Source organism: Oryzias latipes, chromosome 5 (genome assembly GCF_053564925.1).
Source record: "Oryzias latipes strain Hd-rR chromosome 5, Olatipes_Hd-rR_3.1".
NCBI lineage: Eukaryota > Metazoa > Chordata > Actinopteri > Beloniformes > Adrianichthyidae > Oryzias > Oryzias latipes.
In genome coordinates, this window is record NC_136241.1 from 12,151,768 (window position 1) to 12,170,549 (window position 18,782).

Here is an 18,782-nt window from a genome sequence, read left to right on the forward strand (position 1 = left end):
ATTACATTTAAGAAAATCTACATATTGTAGTCAATATATAGCATTGAAAAAAAGTAAAAAGCCTCTCTAAGTCATTGCATTTCAGGTGTGGAAGACCCAACAATTCAAAGATGATGCAGAAAAATATTAAAATTCAAGATCCATAAATAATAACTAAAAACATTCCCTTCAAGCTCCACAGTTTAACTAATAAATAAGAAAAAAAAAGTCTTAATTTAATGCATTTCATTTTTTTGGCCATCTTTAACCATATTTTTTATTCTTAGCTAATTTTTTCTGCAAGAAACAGGATCATCTCACATGTGTATAATTTAAGACATAAATTAGATTATTCATGTAAATATGTAATTAAATTAGACAAAAGACAGCAAATACAAAAAACAAAAATTCTTTACATCAAGGTGGTTGTGACAATAGTGTGGTTGATGTCAGAATACAGTTTTAAATTAAAATGTTCTCCTGGCATGCAAAGCTTCAACTCATGTCATCCTTACAGATCCTGGTCTTTCCTTTTTGCAGCCTCAGAGTTATTTTCCTTCTGCCTTTTGTTTTTTTCTTTTTTTGCAATTTCCCCAGTGGTTTGTCTCATTTGAAAGGCAGAAAATGTGAGCAGACTTCAAGATGTGTGCATGAGCGTGTTTACTGGTATGTGTTTCTGAACACGCATATTTTTGTGGGCACCTTTGCATGCATGAATGTATTATATGTGCTGGCACATTTGTTTGCAGTTATTCCCGTGCATGCAAATGTGGACATGTGCATGTGCTCTTTGTGTGAATGTTCTAGAGAAAGTGAATGCGTCCAAAAACATGTTCAGTCATTTATGTTGTCAGTTTTTTTTTTACCATCAATCATTTTTTATTTTTGAAGAATTTTTCTCATTTAAAAAAAAAGAAAGTTTCTTCGGAAAAAAACCCCCAAACTTCTATCGTACATAAATGTGTTTGAAAGAAGCCTTAAAGCAGTCAGATCTCCAACAATCCACTGCTGTTCTCCACTCCATTAGGTGTGCCAGTCTTTTCCTCTCCGCCGGTGATTTGGTCAGTGGCGGGATTGGCCGGTGCTGTGCTGGAGTTGAGCTCTGGGGTGTCTTCCCCCCGAGGATCAGTGTCTCCCTCCACGGCTCCAGCTTTACCCTGCATGGCAGAATCAGCGTGGGTCTTCTGATGCTTGGAGAGGTGGTCGCTGCGTGTGAAGCGCTTGTTGCACAGCAAGCAGGTGAACTTCTTTTCCCGCGTGTGGGTGCGCACGTGCCTCTCTAGTTCGTCAGAGCGGGTGAAGCGCTTCCCGCAGAACAGCCAGTTGCAAACAAAGGGCCTCTCGCCAGTGTGCCAGCGCAGGTGGGCCTTCAGGTGGGAGGCCTTGCCATAAACCTTCCCACAGCCTGGGATGTGGCAGCTGTGGACCGGTTTCTTCCTCAGGGAAGCAGCAGAAGCTCCCAGTCTTTCCAGCTCCTGACAGTTGGGGCAGTCACACGAAGATCTGCCTGGCGTCCCCCCTCCGCTATAACCTCCTGATCCCCTGGCAGGCTTAAGGCCCATGGGACTCTCAATTAGCCCTGTGCTTGGTACAGGCTTGGGCTTGTACATATCCTGGGGCAGCATGTGCTGGGAGGGTTGGAGGAGATGTGAGGAGGATCCCAGCCCCACTGAGGGATACGGTGCTGGATTGAGCGTCGTAAAGTCAGTGCTGTAGCTTGGCAGCTGTGGGCTGAGGGACGCTTGCGGTGCTACAGGCTGCAGAGAGGCCTGGAGACCTCCGTCAGTTTGGGGCTGTGTTGCAGACAGCCAGTTAGAGTTGGGGTGGACATCCCACCAGGAAGACGTAGAGTTAGCTGGGGCAGAAGTTATGCCGGGGTGGATTCCAGCTTTGTACCAGGAGCCGTAAGGGTGTGTCATATCCAGCGAGGTGTACACGCTGCTGAGGCAGTCGGCTGTGGCGTGGGCTTTGGACACGAGAAGAGACGGATCCTGGGAGACTGAGGTCTGGAAAGAGTGGGAGAAGGGGTTATATTCTGTCGAGTAGCCTCCAGCTGAAGAAGGGGGGCTTCCAGATGGAGTAAGCAGCCCACCGCCACCTCCTCCAGCTGTGGTGAAGGAGCCAGTGTAGGAGTCCGCCAGGCCACTGGCGTCTGTCGTCCGCCCGATTTTAGCTGTTTGAAGGTCAGAGGCCATGGCGTATGGCTTCTTTACTTGAGTGGTGCTGCCGGTCTTATCTGGTGTAGCCGAATCCCTGACAGGGCTGGTGCTGCCAAATTTGTTACAGGTAGCAGTTAACATAGCCAGAGGACTGGAGCCATAGCGAGTGTCTTCCTGGTGAGGACAAGGGAGTAAATGAGAAAAAATGAGACTGTCAGGAGGAAATGGCTGCAAGCTGCCGTTGCTTCTGTCAGTGTCAACTCTAATAAAAAACGTATGTTGAAGCGTCACCACTGGCTTTTCCTAGTTTCCCCATTTTTAGGTGATTAGCTACATTTCAGGCAGTGGAAAGTGAAGCTGATAACATGAATAAACTCCTAACTGACATCCTTTACATCCTGGCTTCTTTCATCTTCAATCAGTTTGTGTTTCAATCGTGTGAGAAACTGCACACTCCTGTTTCAAACCTATTTGGAGCCAAAATGGGTTAAAATATTATAAAGAGTTGTGTTTTCTTTAGGTAATTTTCTCACACTATCTGTACAAAAAGACATATTTGAGATATTTAAAAATGTATTACTGGTGTTAATTCTTAAAAATAATTATTAACTTTAAGTGTATGTAATCCATTATTTTTGAAACTCTTGGAGTTTTAGTGCAACCTATTAAAAAAAACCCTTTTCTTCATGTTTAAACTCAATAAAGTAAAAACATTTATATTCAACTCTAATTCTCACAACTTGCCAAACAAATTACATCATAATGCAGGGCACAAAAAAGACGTTTTGTCTTACCACACACAAACAAAATATTTTTTTCAAGTATAATTAGAGTTTTTCTATTATAATTTTAAAATAATAAAAAAAATTTAAATGTCCCAAACCTTCTTGCTTTAATTTGACACTCTAATATTTATTATATGCAAACACGTAAAATCAAATTATACTCTGAAATATTCTTCTTCATCTGACTTCCTGTCAGAGGTGAGACTTTCCAAATAAAACTAAAGGGAATTTGTCTATGATTTTAAGCCACTAACTTTTAAACATAATTCAAATATATTTTATGATATCTTGCAGCTCTAAATGTTCACTTACTAGAGAAGTAGATTTGTTTAACATTTTGAATTTGATTAAAAAAAGAAAAAGATAGAAATATATTCCAAACACAGTTTTTAAAAAAATATAACCCTATGACATTGCCCATTACTTCAATTTTTACCAAAATTGCAACAGATTCTGTTTAAAAAAAAAGGAAAAAAAAGAAGGAAAATGACTTTTTACTTACAATTATACTTCCTACCTCCAGAATAGATGCGGCCATCCCTGAGAAACAAAATCCTAAGGAAGCTGAGGGGAGAGGCGCAGCTCCGAGTCCCGGGACAGTTTGGAAGAAGTCGGGCTCTCACGCGGGGAAGTGTTTTGAGGCTCCGAGGCCCCGCCCCCTAATTATAGGTTACGAGCTCTTTGAAGAAGAAGCAATAAAAAAGAATCAGGGATGGAGGGAAACGGACGGAGATTGGTGGCTAAAAAGATGAGATCCCACCTCCTTAAACCGTGAGCCTCGAACTTATAGCAAATAAGTGAATGAATTACACACGAATCAGCTGATATAGTTTGCTTTTATTTAGTTTTTCCCCAGTTAAGATTAGTTCTGATGTGTGTAAACATGATGATTACTGTAAGCAGCACTCCTATGAGATGATCTGCATCCCCATGGACATCGCAGATAATAATAAAAAAAAGAAAAACTGAGAACAAAAATCAGTCATTCTGCTGGTTTTTAAACGGAAAATAACAAAACAGCCCAAAGTTTTGCCACAAGTATAAAAGAAGTGAAGTTGAGCGAGTTTGTGGTTTCTGTCTGAGATTTTATTATTCTGGTTTAACCCCTGTCTCTGTTTCCAATAGTCTTAAATGCACTTAACTGCTTTTTCAGACATTAGTGTGATGGTTAAAGAGGCTGAACGATGGAATCATGCATAAAGGAAAAGGATCAAGTTGTTCAGTAAAATAAATGGGAGATTATCACATCCAATTAACTGAAGTCTGAGACTCTGCAGGGGAATGACTGGCAATGCTGCTGATTCAAGAAAGATGTCTGTCAAATACAAAAACAAAAAACCCAAAAAACTAAAGTTAATTAAGATAGGGAATACAGGAATCAAAAATCTAATCATTTAAATCTAGACACTTAAACCACTGCATAACTAGGAATTACAAAACATGAGATTCAACCCTGAAAATCATTCCATCAGCATAGAAAAATCACGTTTAAGTGATACTTTCCAATATTTTCATGACAAAAATAACCGTGACAAAATGTAGGAAGTTTTTCCCACCAGAAAACTGTATAAATGAATTTTCCTTTTTTTTTAACAGGCTTGAGTCTTTTAAAAATGACAGCAAACAGGTTTTCTAACACTTCCAGCCATAAAACTGCAACATTTGTGACAAACATTTTTCTTTTTAAATTTTTTTCTCTTTCGTTTTTTAGATCCGACCCAGCTTTCTGATGCTCCTGTGGGGATTTCATTTCTTGTGGAAAGAAAATGGTCAAAAATCTTCACTGCCAGCGTCAAGCAGATTCTCAGAGCCTTTTTGTGGGCGTCTCTTTTTCTGAAAGAGAGCACAGAAGATTAAAATTGTTGTCGAAAATAAACATATAATTTCTGTCCTTTTTTTCTCCTCAATTACAGGGCATGGTCAGAGAAGGGCTTGTCGTTCTGGAGAGTCTGGCCCTCACATGAACACAGCAGCTATATTTGGCAGTCTGCTCTCAAACTGACCTTTATCGCTTTATTTTCTTATTCCACAAGGATGTGAGTATAGAAGAACAAAGACTTCACATCCAGTCATTTACAGTCCTCCAGATCTATCTATCTTAAAGTACTGTTGTTACACAGTTAAGTGCGTGAAATTTGTTCTTTGCATTTGACCCATTTCTCAATCCAACCCCTTAATGCAGAGTGTCAAGCAGGGAGACACTGGGTCCCATTTTTCGAGTCTTTGGCATAATTCGACTGTGGATTTGAACTCATGGCGGACACTCTTCCACAAGGCCGCTGACCTGGGATCTATCTATCTATCTATCTATCTATCTATCTATCTATCTATCTATCTATCTATCTATCTATCTATCTATCTATCTATCTATCTATCTATCTATCTATCTATCTATCTATCTATCTATCTATCTATCTATCTATCTATCTATCTATCTATCTATCTATCTATCTATCTATCTATCTATCTATCTATCTATCTATCTATCTATCCAATGGATATGTCTTACGTGGCAATCTTTTCACACTTTCTGAGGTATTTCCCTCTCCTCTCATTTAACACATGGTCTGTCACTGCGTGTCTTTAAGTAAAAAGTTCCTTTTTCTTCTTAAGATTCATTAATTCTTTACAATTGAAGTGAAATGACAGGGGAGCAAAATAAAAACCTTCTAAAGTTGCAGTAAAGCGGTCTGCATTTCGTTGCGTTTTAAGACTTGTAGTAATCCTAAACGCCGGCGTGCTCCCATTTACAGTTGCCTTCAAAAGAGAACAAGTGAGATCTATAATTAGAGAATGTGTTTTGCCCTTAACAGTCTCTTCAAAAAGCTTTCTCTGCTCCATTTTCTATTTCTTGCTCCGTGTTGGTTGCTATAGTTTTGGGTTTTGGGTACTACCAGCTTGCTGAACCCCGGAGCGTTGGGTGGGCATGTTTATATGGAGAGTTAATGCCCATATGACTGCTATCAGATGTATTTAAGTGCTTCTGGTAGCAAAGCTAACTCATTAACAGGGGGCAGTTGCACTGGGATAAAAACCATATGACTGACTAGAGAAAAGATAAAAAACATTTGTCAAATTTTCTTTTTATGTATTTGTAACATAGTCCTTTTGAGTTTTTTTTACAAATTTGTGGACCAAAAAATACTTATTTTTACTAAGTTACATAGAATTACTGTAAAATGCAAAAATATTGTAGTTTTGTTTTGTTGTAGAAAAGTAAAGAGCACAGAGCAAGTAAATCAACAATTAAATTATCAGATGTTTATTCTGTTTTTTTTTAACGTGATATAAAAGTTATACATCTGTGGTACATGCATGAAAAGTCTTTTAGACTGGAACGGTTGTGGAATGTCACAAATTTGTATATGCATTTCACAAGAATTACACACAATTACGTTAGATAATAATACTTGCGTATAAATTATGTAAAATACGCATAAACTGCGTAAATCTCCACTGACCAAAAAATTTTGAACACCTCAAAACTGAATTCATGTAGACCTGTCAGCAGAAAACCTGGACGGACAACTGCGCACTTCAATTACGCCTTCAGAATAAATTACAAGTAACCGTTAGCATTAGCGTACTGCAAAATGTGTTAGCATTCCACCTCTACACGGCTGCCAGGTTTAATTTACATTTGCAGTTTTTTTCGCTGCTCAAATTTTCCACTCAATTTTTTCCCCCACATTTTATTTGTTTTATGCAGAAATTGTTCAAAATCTCCATCAAATCACAGATACCAAATTTTCCAATCAATTTGAAAACAATATTTAGGTAAACACAATTTAATTCTAATTGTAGGCAAAGCAGTGGACGACACTACTGCAAAAAAAAACCTAACAACTATCAGGACGCCAATGAACAGAAATCCTAACGCTACTTTCGCCACGTTTAAAAAACACAAAAAGAGGCCTTCAGCCTCGTTTATTCAGCTACATCCAATTTAAAGTTTTTCTCAGTCACTTTAGTACAATTCTCAGATCAGAATGAAATCCCCAAAACTGTTTGTTCAATCTTCACATCATGATGTCACTTGTGCACATCATATAAGCAGTTTCTCACTTCTTTGAACAAGTTGCAATTGCTTTGGTACATCCATGCAAATGATTATTTATAATTCTCTGCTCTTTGCTACATTATCAATTGTTTATGTCATGTTGATCAAAATGTATTATATAGTTCACTGTGCAATAGTCTTTCTCCTCAAAACACCTAGTCATTAGTTCATCGTATAAGTCATTAACGGCAAAATGGTTGACCAAGTTGTCATAATGTGACAAACATATTTCGCTGCATTGCAAGAGAGGATGTTCGCTGTGATGTGGATGAGAATTTGTGGCCTAACATACAGGAACGACAAGATGGGGAAGGAAGACCACACCAATTCCTACTGCACTGCCTGGACTGTTGTACAGAATATTGTCCTATCTTATTTTTCCCTTTGTGTTACTGTTAGCAGTGGTTTTTTTCTATGTTGGTATGACATGGTCTGTCAACAAATTACAATATGAACAATAAAAGTGTAAATGTGAATCTTGTCCAGTCTCTTGCAATTAAATAAAAAAGGTGTAATTTAAATTTGACAATAATTTTCATCAAAACTTTATCCATAGTTTACATCAGAACCTCCCTCTAAAGTACACAGTTATATTGACAACATGACAAAGTAATTTGACTGTCTTGTTCGTAGACAATGACACAAGGACTTGACATTCTGATGGCACTGACATGTTCAATGACATAAAGACTTAGTTATGAGAGATGAACTAAATATTTTGAGCAAGTTACAGGCTTTTGCAAGAAATCCATAGTGTTTTGCTGTTTGTACAAATTGTTTTGAGAAATGCACACACGTATTTGCAAACTTCAATTCTGATCTGAGGATTGTACTAAAGCGACTGAGAAAAACTGTAAAGTTGAGTTTACTTTTACTCAAAGGTTGTGTCCGAATTCCTTCACTACTATCTACTTAGTAGTGCATTTGCCGTTTCTGTCCGAATCTACAATTCCAAAATCACCTGCCCTAAATCATTTTCCAGACGTCTCTGCGAAAAAGCAGTGAGCATTCAATGCTCACTAGATTGACAAAAATAGACCACAATGCATTGTGTTTGAAGTTACGTTTGATGTCATATTTGCCATTTGAAAAAAAAATAATAGTGGGCGTGGTGTTTAAAATTGCTTTTAAAATTCAGGGCACCATAGACAATCCCACACTACAGTATATAGTTTTTTAGCAGTTAGGGAGTAGGGAGGGAGTTCGGACATAGCCTCGAATTCCAAAGTCCAGTGGCCTAGACATTTCCCAGAAGTTTTTGCATAAAATCATTGTTCATTGACAAAAAGGATAAACCACAATCTATAGTGTTTTGAACGTTTTTTAATTCAATTCGATTCAATGTAATTTTATTTGTATAGCCCAAATTCTCAACAGTTGTCGCGATGGGCTTCGTATCGGTAATTGAAAAAGTAAAACATAAAATCAAAAGGATCATGAATACATAGAATTCAATAGGAAAATACTAAATTGAACTAACAAACTGACTAAACTAAACTGGCATCCCTGCCCTTAGAGCCCTGAAAAAAACGGATTCCGGAAAAAAGAAGAAACCTCAGGGGTGTCCACATGAAGGAGGGATCCTCCCCCAGGAACTTGTGAAAAAAATGTGTGTACGTTGTTTTTTTTCATAACACAATCCAAGTTTTAATCATTAGAACACAGTGGATTCATAAATAGTCTTCATGAAATGTTAATACTGTTTTTTTCATTCATCTACTTCCGTTTATGCCCTTTCGGGGTCACGGGGCTGCCGGAGCCTGTCCCCAGTCCAGGCAGAGGGCACCCTGGACAGGTCGCCAGTCTGTCGCAGGGTAGAGTGTTCACAATCACCCACACACTCTCACATTCACACCTAGCGACAATTTAGATTAACCAATTAACCTATATGAAGCATGATTTTGGATGGTGGGAGGAAGCAGGAGTCCCCGGAGAAAACCCACGCATGCAAGGGGAGAACGTGCTGTGAGGCAAGAGCGCAAACCACTGTGCCACCATGGTGCCCTGTTAATACTGTTTGTTTTAGAAAATCTGTGACATCTCTTTAAGGGTTAAAAAAAAAGTAGCATGGTTTTCTAATTGCTTTTAAATTCCAGAGCACTAGATAGTCCCACACTATATAGTTTTTTTACTACTTATGGAGAAGGGAGAGAATTTGGGCACAGCCAAACTGTTTCTTAAACTCAGTCACACCTGGCATCAGTGACTGCCATCATCAGATTTCTACAAAGATACAAGATGAGTTCTTTTGAGGTTTTGAAAAACAAAAAGTTGATTTACTATGGTACAGTGGCAAGAATTGCACTTCAAAATAAGGTTTTTGAAAAAATTACAATTGGTTTGGGAGAAACATGCAAAATCTCAAACCAAAGGTAGCTAAAATTATACATGTAATTTTAGTCTGGTTAGGGAGAAGAAAATGCAAACTTCACATAGAAAGGCTCCAGCCAAGATGTCTTGTTGTGCGGCAATCCTGTGAACGAGCACATCCCCATGCACAGCCTTAAAACAGACCTAGATTTCCTCTAATGTTTTTAACTGCATAAAAATCTTTTTAGAAGTTGATCCAATACATTTTGTGTGTCTCTGCTGACAAAAAGAAAAACCTAAAATTAGCATAAACTAAATATTACTATAGGTATTCACCATTCTTGAGGCAATTTAAAAAATAAAATCAGCAGTGACGTTTACCTGATAGTTGTAGAAAGAAAAACAGCAGACAGAACGTGCTCTAAAGGCAAATTATAGAAATATTTTCATGTGTCCTTCCATTTAAACTTGGTAGTCTTCTGCTTTCTTCATTGGTTTTAAATAGGCCTCTTGATATCGTTTGACCATCAGAGGATTCAAGAAAGCTTGTATAATGGTGTATCAATGGAATATCTGGTCATAATGCATTTCCCTTGACATTCCCCTCCAGGCTGCAAGCCTCATAGAATTAACAATGTTAATAATATCGCGACAGAGGGGGAAAATTGAAACGATTAGATGTGTTTTACTTCGCCGCTGATGGAAATGTGGTAAGAGGGAATCAGGGTCAGGGATAAACTTGCCTTGCAGCATGACTCCGTGCTATTTTTCCAGGCTGTGTGGTCAAAGTTTCGGAGAGCTTGTCAACGGAAAATGGGAGGGGGGGTAGGGAAGAGGAGAGAAAGAGGGGAGATTTGCAGAGATTACGACTGAGCAGAGATGTTCCAAAATGCAAAAGTGAATGTAAAATTCCTGCTGCTGATCAAGGCATCAGATGTTCGTTCACTAATGTCTTTTTAAGTCCGACAGGCAAAGCAACAGTGTGTTTTCAATAAAATGACCTTTCTAGCTTGAGTGGTCTGTCTCCACTTTGCCGCATGGGTTTTGAACCATGCGGGAGCAGTCATTTGTAGCAACAAGAGCACAGATCAGTGACCCTGTGTTTGTAAGTGCAACTAGAAAAAAAGGAAAATGTTTTTCTGCTTATTCCTTCAAGAACAACATCCCCACCCTCAGTCAAGTCAAGAGTGTTCCTAATCGTTGTCATGTGACCACATATCCAAGAAATAATCCCACATGAACTGGAAGACAGTTATCGCTTTCCTTACTAAAATATTTATTGTTTGCAAAATGACACAAGATGAATTCTTTTTCTAAAAAAAGCTATACTGTTTGTCATTGTCTATATTACATGTAAGTTACAGCGCTAGAAATTCAGAAGTTAGTTTACGCCCAAACAAACTTCAGGACGCCGCCTTCATGCTGTATACAAGCTGACATCTGGTCTGTAATCTCCTGTCTGTCGAAGAGACCTGTGGCCACCTAATGACCCCAACAGGCGTCGTGCATCCAATCCGTTGGGATGGCCCAATGGGAGCAATAACAGTGCCTTTTCAATATCTCAGTATGCTGGGTTTGTAAAATGAAAGGGACTTTGAGATGCCGCTCTTTTGAAGAGAGACAGCGGGGTGTCTGCTAAAGCGGCTCCGAACAACATTTCCAACTCTTAATAAAAATAATCCTTATAAAAACCCACTTAAGTCTTATATACGTGATGTGAATTTACATTTTTTAAGTAATGTTTTCAAATTCAAGAAAACAAAATTTTGCTCGATGTTGTTACATTATTGAAGAGCTACAGATATGCAACTCTGCCAAAGATAAAGGAAGTCAAAGCTTGTATCTCACTTTTAAACACATCTGTGTGTGTCTTTACTGTGAAACTGAAATAATAAATATTTTAAATGACTTTGTAGTAGATTTTTTTAACTTTCAAATTACAGACATATTTTAATCTTTGTCTAACATCATTGACAAAGTGACCCGAAAACAGCTATTGTCCAATTAAATGTCAGATTTTGTTGTTTCAGTCCAGACACAGAGCTGAAACGGTATAATGCAAAGTCATCATTATAGCTTTTAATACTTTTGACAAAATAGGACACAATCTGTTATTGTAACAACTGGATTGTTTTACTGGGGTAAGTCTTAATTGTGACAGATTTTTGCTTGTTTATGAAGTTTTCCCATGGTCTTCAATAAATTATATATTTTTTGTCTTAAGAATATTTTCATAACATGAAATATTTTTGTAATTTTCCAAGGAAATAAACCAAACCTGACTATAAAGACAATTAATTTAACTATGAAAACTTTCATAATCCATAATTGTCTACTTTTAAATATAAAAAAGGCAAAAGCCAATTTATTTTATTTTATTTTTTAGAATAAAAGACCTCTTTCTGCAATAATTCAATTGCTTTTCATTTTTTAAATTATGTATTTGTTATTTTCTTATTGTACCTGGCAGACTATTACACATACATTTTGTGCTGCAATTCTTCTAAGATGATGTGAAATCTTAGGAACAAAGCTACCAGTAATAAGCTTTGTTGTTAGTAGTAGTTCAATAAAGCAGAGTTTTTCAACCAGTGTGCTGTGGTATACTAGTGTGCCATGAGAGATCTGTGAAAAATTATTTAATTTGATTTTATGTGTCTACAAAATATTTATTTGCCAGGAAATCAGCTCTGTGTTCATTCAAACAGGACCAGGTTTCACACTGAGTAGTAAGGAATATGAAAAATCATGAAAAACTTTTTTGGTGCTTAGCGGATTCTTATTCAAGGCACTTTGATAGGAATTACTTATATAATAAATACAAACTACAGTTTATTTCTTATTCTGGTTGATGGTGTGCCTTGTGTCTCAAAACAGGTTGAAAAACACTGCAATAGAGAGCAATGAGCAAGCAATATACATTAAGTATATTTTTATGTGTGTTTTGCTGTGTTTCCAGTGAGTCTCATCATCACCCTTCACCAAACTGGTAGTATTTATGCACATGCGAAAACCATGAAATTCCACATTAGGTTCCTTAAGCTAACAAACGGCTTCATGCTATTAAATCTATACAAATTTCTGCAAGCAAAGTCATCAAACGTTTTTGGCCTGTACCCACCATGACAGCCGACCGCTTTATCCTCTGCCCCCTCTGGTTTTTACATATAGTCATGTCCCCAGACCCTGACAGCACCTGGTGCTGAGGTTTGGGTGGGAGCTCATTACTCCTTGGCGGAACCTCGCCAAAAAAGGAGGAAGGTAGTGTTTTAAAGGGAGTCAATTGAGGTTTTTCTCTTTTGGGTTTCTTTATGTTTTTGTATGGTCAAGTCCATTTCCATGCGTTGTGTGATTTGTTCCATGTGCTACGTGTTTGCCGCAAGCACTCGACTTTGATTGCCCATCATTCTTTGTTGTAAAGTCTCTCAACCTGCTTTAAAAAAAACAGAATTTGTTCTTTGTAAAGCATTTCTCAATTATTGGACTTTTGACACATTTGGCCTATGTTAAAAAATGTTTGATGTTATGTGATAATATTAATGAAAAGTTGTCTCATTTAATAACTTATGTTGACAAAAACATGTAACAAAAATGTACTTTTAAATATTTGACCAAACAACAAGACCCACAAAGTGTAGAGAGACATTTCTTAAACAGTTTTTTTTTTACCCATCATTTGTTTTATTTTTCTGCACTGCAGCATTGGGGTTTCCCACTCACAAAACAAGATTTTTTCTGTACTGATTAGAAACATGTTGCACTGCAGGTGATGGATAAAACCCTTCAGTGGGTCTCTATGTCTCTTTGTTTCAAGATAAGATAAGATAAGATAAGATAAGATATACCTTCATTAGTCCCACAATGGGGAAATTTCCTAAGTGCCCCCTCTCTGCCGAGTTATTGTGTAAAATACAAATTAAAAGTATTGACTTGTTTGTTTTCATTCAATTTAGAAAAATTTTGTGAATCTTTGGCAGTATTTATCTCTGAGGGAGAGGATGATCAAGATAATCAAAGGGATTCAGCAAAGACGGATTATGGCTTTAGGCCTGTAATGTAATTAGTTTTATAACATGCAAAAGTTGAGTCTGATGATCACAAAACTCTCAAGTGCATGTGGAGAAGTTTGGACAGAGCATATGTAGAAAAATAAAATAAAGATATGGATGGTTGAAAAAGCAAAATGACCTGTGGGGGGTTACTTTCTTAGAATTTCCAACCCTTAAAATCAAAACAAAAGGGCCAAGCCGCACCACATGTGTGCAAGAGGAAGCAAAAGACTTCTCTCCTTGAGACCACCCAAAGTTTCACCCACACATTCTCTTCAAAAAAAAAAAACCTGAGACTTTATGAACAAAACTTATTCCTCAGAAAATGGGAGTTTTATTTCATATTTTCATTTTACTTTTTAAAAGAGACACAAGAACAAATGCAAAATTGTCTTTCTTTGCAAATGAAAGGAGTTGTTAAACAAAAGATGGAGCATAATTTCAACAAGAAATCCATTGATATGTTCACTTTTTTAAAAATTTCTTTTAGTTATCATGTGGATAAACAGTAGCGTCCTGCTTGTTCTATTGAAGTGCATAAGTATCCTCCCAAAGCCCATGGTGCTCCCAGTGTAAAAAAAGAAGAAACCTTCCTTCCCCCCACTTGACTGAAGCCACAGCATGTGGTCTACTCTGTTGCTGCTCTAAAAATGGCAGGCGGGCGGCCTCGGAAGAAGCCCAGATCAGCCTTCCCCGTAATGGCCTTGTGGGTGTGGCTCCTTGTAGATGGCTTTTGAGGGGGCCCCTCCCGGACGCCCGCACCCCTTGCCAGCTCCCAAGGGCTCCAGGCTGCCTGACCAGATACACCACGATGCGGCCCACGCTGAACCCAGGCCGAGCTGGGCTAAAGTTTGCTTTGGTGGGCTGGGGTCAGGACAGGCTGCACAGCTGCTCAGGTCCCTGCTCTTCCGCCCTCTGCTGGGGTCAGGGACAAACACGAGGGCCGACAAAAAGTGAGCAGAAAAACAATAAGAGTTCAGTCAAGCAAAATGAAAATTTTCAATGTGCTGATGAACCATCTAAAACTATTGTTTGAGGTGGTTTCTGTTAGAACAAAAATGTACTTTCTTAAGTTTAAAAAAGGTTAAGTAATGAAAACACAAAAATAAAACATTAATAAATGCTGTGATGCTTTATGTAATAGCATTTGCTTTCATTGATTGATTCTGTCTGTCATCAGTTTTCAACACATTTTTAATGTTGACAGAACAACACATAGCATCCACTTTAGGAAGACACTAAAATAGTTATTCTCTGCAAGAATGGGTTTATCCCATTTGACAGTGCACTTTATAATCCAGAGTCTTCTGTATGGATTAATATATAAGGATTTTATATTATATACATGGATTATTATGGTTGGGTGTTATTGCAAATATTGTAACAGGGCTGATGTGTTGCAGTTAGTGTTTTTTTTAAATGTTTTACTAACAAGGTTGGGAGTTAGCATAGCCACAATAACGCATGTTTTAGCAGTATCATCATCGTTTCTTTACGAGTTACAAACAAGGTTGGTAGTTACAGGTATTGCAAATAAGCTAATGTGGCAAATTCTGCATGGATAAAGCTGCACGGCTTGTGTGTAGCGTGTTAAAAACTTGTTCTAGAGTTACTGTGGACTCACTTAAAGGGAGTATATCATACAAAATTAACTTCTTTGAACTTTTAGGTGCATTATAATGTTAATTCCTCACTAAAAACAACCTCAAAGCGGTATTTTGATCCATTCACACATCACTTACCATTCCTTTTAAAAACCTAAGCTCTGAGCACCAGCCCTCTCTCGATCCACAAAAATGAGTGGGTTCTCACATTGCGACATAGATAAGTGAGGAACAGCCCCTTCCAGGAAGAGCATGCGCTGCCAGCAGCACCCCAGAATAAAACACACACCCAGTTTCTCTTTGGAGCTAGTGGTACTCTTTGAAATGCTTTTTAATGCACGTCCATCTTTGCAACAGTTTGGTTGTTTGTTTTTGTGGGCGAAACGCAGATATATATATATATACTTAATGTGCCTAATAGTTTAGTGTTCCAGTGTTCCTTATCAAATCAAATCAAACTTTATTCGTAAAGCACTTTTACAACACAAGCTACCCAAAGTGCTTTACATAAAAACATAATCAAATTTAAAACCAAAACAAATATTTTGTTTGAAACCTGCACAATGCCAACAACCCCTCCCCCCTCACACATACACACGCACCCACACACACCTAGACACACACACGCACGCACACAGACTGTGTTCTGTCTGCCAGGGTCACATAAGCCCAAGCCGGTTGGGCACATGAGTGCATGACACTTAAATAAAATCAAACTCAACTCAACTATACACACACCATGATAAAAAGTATGATAAAATGATGCAATTTAGAAACCTGGCTTTGTACTGAAGTGGCGAAACGATGTTTTGGGGACATGTCCTCATCTATGACCCCCCACTCTAGTTCAAAAAATACACTACCACAGGACCCCCCAGATCTAGACAAAGAGCCAGACCCGGGAGATCCCATTGCAGCGAACCCAATCACTCAGAAGGGTCAGGCATAAATATGGAGGATCCCTTTGACGAAAACACTGGAGTTACAACTAAAATGTAAAAGGAATAAAATAAAAATTAAAATAGATTTTAAAAAAAAACAAAAAAACAAATAAGTACATAAATAAAACTTAATAGACATATAAAATGGTAAGTATGAATAATTACATTATAATAAATAGATACATAAATTAAATAAATAAATAAATAAATAAATATATATATGCAAATACACATGTATCAAATTGGTAAAAAGAGAACATAAATAATTAAAAGATCAAATAAGTTACTAAATTTCAACTAAAAGCTGGATTAAAAAGTTAGGTCTTAAGGCTTCCCTTTAAAAACATGAACAGTCTTTGTGGCCCTGAGGCTCTCTGGGAGGCTGTTCCACAGGCGAGGTCCATAATAACTGACTGAAGCCTTGCCGTATGTTTTAGTTCTAACTTTTGGAATAACCAAAATGCCTGTATCAGAGGACCTCAGGGCTCATACTTTAAAATGATATCAGATAAATGAAATGAAAGAGACCACAAAAACATTTATAAACTAATAAAAACAACTTTAAAGTCAATTCTGAAACGCACGCAGTGATTTTAAATCGGGTGTCATGTGTTCCCGATCCCTGGTCTTCGTCAGCACGCATGCAGCTGAATTTTGCAGCAGTTGAAGGTTCGATATCCTTCTTCTGGAAAGATTAGAGAGCAGGGCATTAACATAATCTAATCTGCTGGAAAGAAAAGCATGCATTAGCACCTCTTTGCTGGCAAGAGAGAGAAATAGGTGGACTCTGGCAGTATTTGTACGATGATAAAATCATGTTTTTGTTATATTTTTAATTTGTGGGATAAAATTAATCTCAGTGTTAAAAATAACGCCCAGGTTTCTTACACACTGAGAAGTTTTGTAATTTTTTTGTTCAGACAAAACAATCTCTCTTTTATCTTCAGAACTGATCACTAAAACCTCTGTTTTGTCCTGAGGTTCTCAGCCATCCACGACAGCATATTGACTAACTCTTCGTCATCAGGAGACAAGGCGATGTAGAGTTGAGGGTCATCTTATATATGAAATAATTATGAAAATGGACCATTCATTGACAGTGTGCCTTAGAATAGGGTACTGACAACATGAAATCCAAATGAGCTACAGGGAAAACAGGATCATCCATTTAGGCAAAAACAATAAAATAGAGGATGTAGTCTGTATGAGAGGACTGATGTAAAAAAAAAAAAGAAAAGAGGAAGGAAAGAAAAACATTTCCACTGTTTTAATGTGGCTAGGAAAAGGCTTTCATCTATAAAAGTATCAGATAAACAGTATAGTTGCATATTGGCATCTCGATGAGCAACAGTCTGTCATTGTCAGAAACACAGCAATAAACACAGAAAAACATTACCCATCTGAGCACACTTTTTGCAAATAAAAATAAATCCAGCAGACCTGCCTTAGTATGTTTCACAATTGACTTAACTTTGTTCTTGCGCTGATATAGTTTAATGTAAGGCAGCATGCTGAGGGCCTGAACAGTGATAGTGAGTGATACGGTGAAGCCAGTCACCTTCTGGTTTGAATCAGCGGGATGGTAGGGGCTTGCTCTCGGTAGGTTGGCTTTTATTGCTTCTCCCCTCTGGTTTTAAACAGATCTGCCTGTTTGTGGAAGTGTGGCGGGCGGTTGGCTCCTCAGCTGGCAAGGCTACGGCGTTTAATTGCTCTTTGTTGTGGTGGATGGGTGGGTGGGGGGGCGAGGAGGCTCTGTGGTTGCTGCTGCACAATGGCGCTTTGGCCTGCCAGCACGCAGAGTCTGAGACACACACTGATGTAGTCAGGCACACAGACGTGTACCTTAATCCTGACATGAGATTAACAACTGGGTCAAAATTGACGGATTTTGTAAAAAAAAAAAGAAACAAATTATACGTTTTCTGATTTCTATATGTTCTTGATAGCCTGTTGGTTTGATTTTCTATAGTTTCATGTCAGTGGATGTTATCTTTACAAGCCACCGTGTAACAGAAGGTCCTAATGGCGTTGGTTGGTAATGACTTAACTGTTAGTGCTCTAGGGAATAATGGAAGAATTAGAGGGAGAGTAAACTGAAGCGGCAGCTTTGTATATTTTTGCTGTTCCAAGAACGGGCAAGCATACAATTATCACATTTACTGTGATTAGCTTCTGAATAATGGCTCACAGTGATTTTAGCTGTGGAGCTCTGGATCCTCCAGATCCTTCCTGTTGTGTGCATGCGAAGGCATTCGTCTGTGACTTTTTGACAAACATTTTGATCGTCAGTGTTTGTCGACCCGCTTGCACCCGTCTGTTTAAACTACAAGAGCTCACTCTGAGTCATACTCCCAGGATCGTCATCTGACCTTGCCATCCTGTGGCACAAGCCATTGTTGGTCCACACTATGCTTACATGTTGCTCCATCCTGGTGGGATGATCTGCTGGCAGTCATCAGAGCAGGGGCTTCCCTCTGCCTTCAAAAACAACCTAAAGACACTCCTCTTTCAGCTTTATTTCACTTCCTAACAGAGCTAAAACAGCCTGCTAAAGTTCCACGCCGATCTTTTAATTATGATTATACCATTTTTAAAAATCGAAGTTGTTTTCTTGGACATAGTTTCTGCAGTGCTGCAGTGGTTCATTAGAGATTCACCTCTGAGTTGTGAGTGGGACTGTAAGCCTGCGCTCATTTCCCATAGTTTTGTTTACACTCTCTCCCACTAGCTCGCAGCCCCTCACAACCCCAACCTAACACAATTGGTGCAACAAAAATGGTGAGCAATTTTGGAGCTTTGCAGCTGTACAGTTTTGAGCCAAGTAACAGGTTCGTAATTGTATAATTACACAAAACTATATATATTTTTTAATTTTACAACTGGCAATTGTGTTCC

At 38.2% G+C, this 18,782-nt stretch overlaps 1 protein-coding gene across 2 annotated transcripts; it reads right to left on the minus strand.

Annotated features, from left to right (window-relative positions):
* Positions 1–543: 543 nt before the first annotated feature.
* sp7 (Sp7 transcription factor) lies at positions 544–3,612 on the minus strand. 2 transcript variants are annotated; one of them, XM_004068679.4, is made up of 2 exons: positions 3,441–3,612; positions 544–2,312 (listed from the first exon to the last, which is right to left on the minus strand). In XM_004068679.4, the coding sequence occupies exons 1-2, from the start codon at positions 3,459–3,461 to the stop codon at positions 966–968; spliced, it is 1,368 nt and encodes a 455-aa protein (XP_004068727.1). In that variant the 5' UTR covers positions 3,462–3,612; the 3' UTR covers positions 544–965. The 2 variants fall into 2 exon arrangements, with proteins under 2 accessions (XP_004068727.1, XP_011473169.1); XM_011474867.3 differs by having other exon boundaries at positions 3,426–3,612.
* Positions 3,613–18,782: the final 15,170 nt, after the last annotated feature.

What these genes read in the sequence shown, in the direction of transcription:
- sp7 (XM_011474867.3), bottom strand. Translation starts at nt 3,461, where the DNA reads ATGGCCGCATCTATTCTGGAGGTAGGAAGTATAATT. An exon ending in TGGAGGTAGGAAGTATAATT is followed by an intron (nt 2,313 to 3,425) that starts GTAAGTAAAAAG and finishes TGTCCTCACCAG; the next exon opens with GAAGACACTCGCTATGGCTC.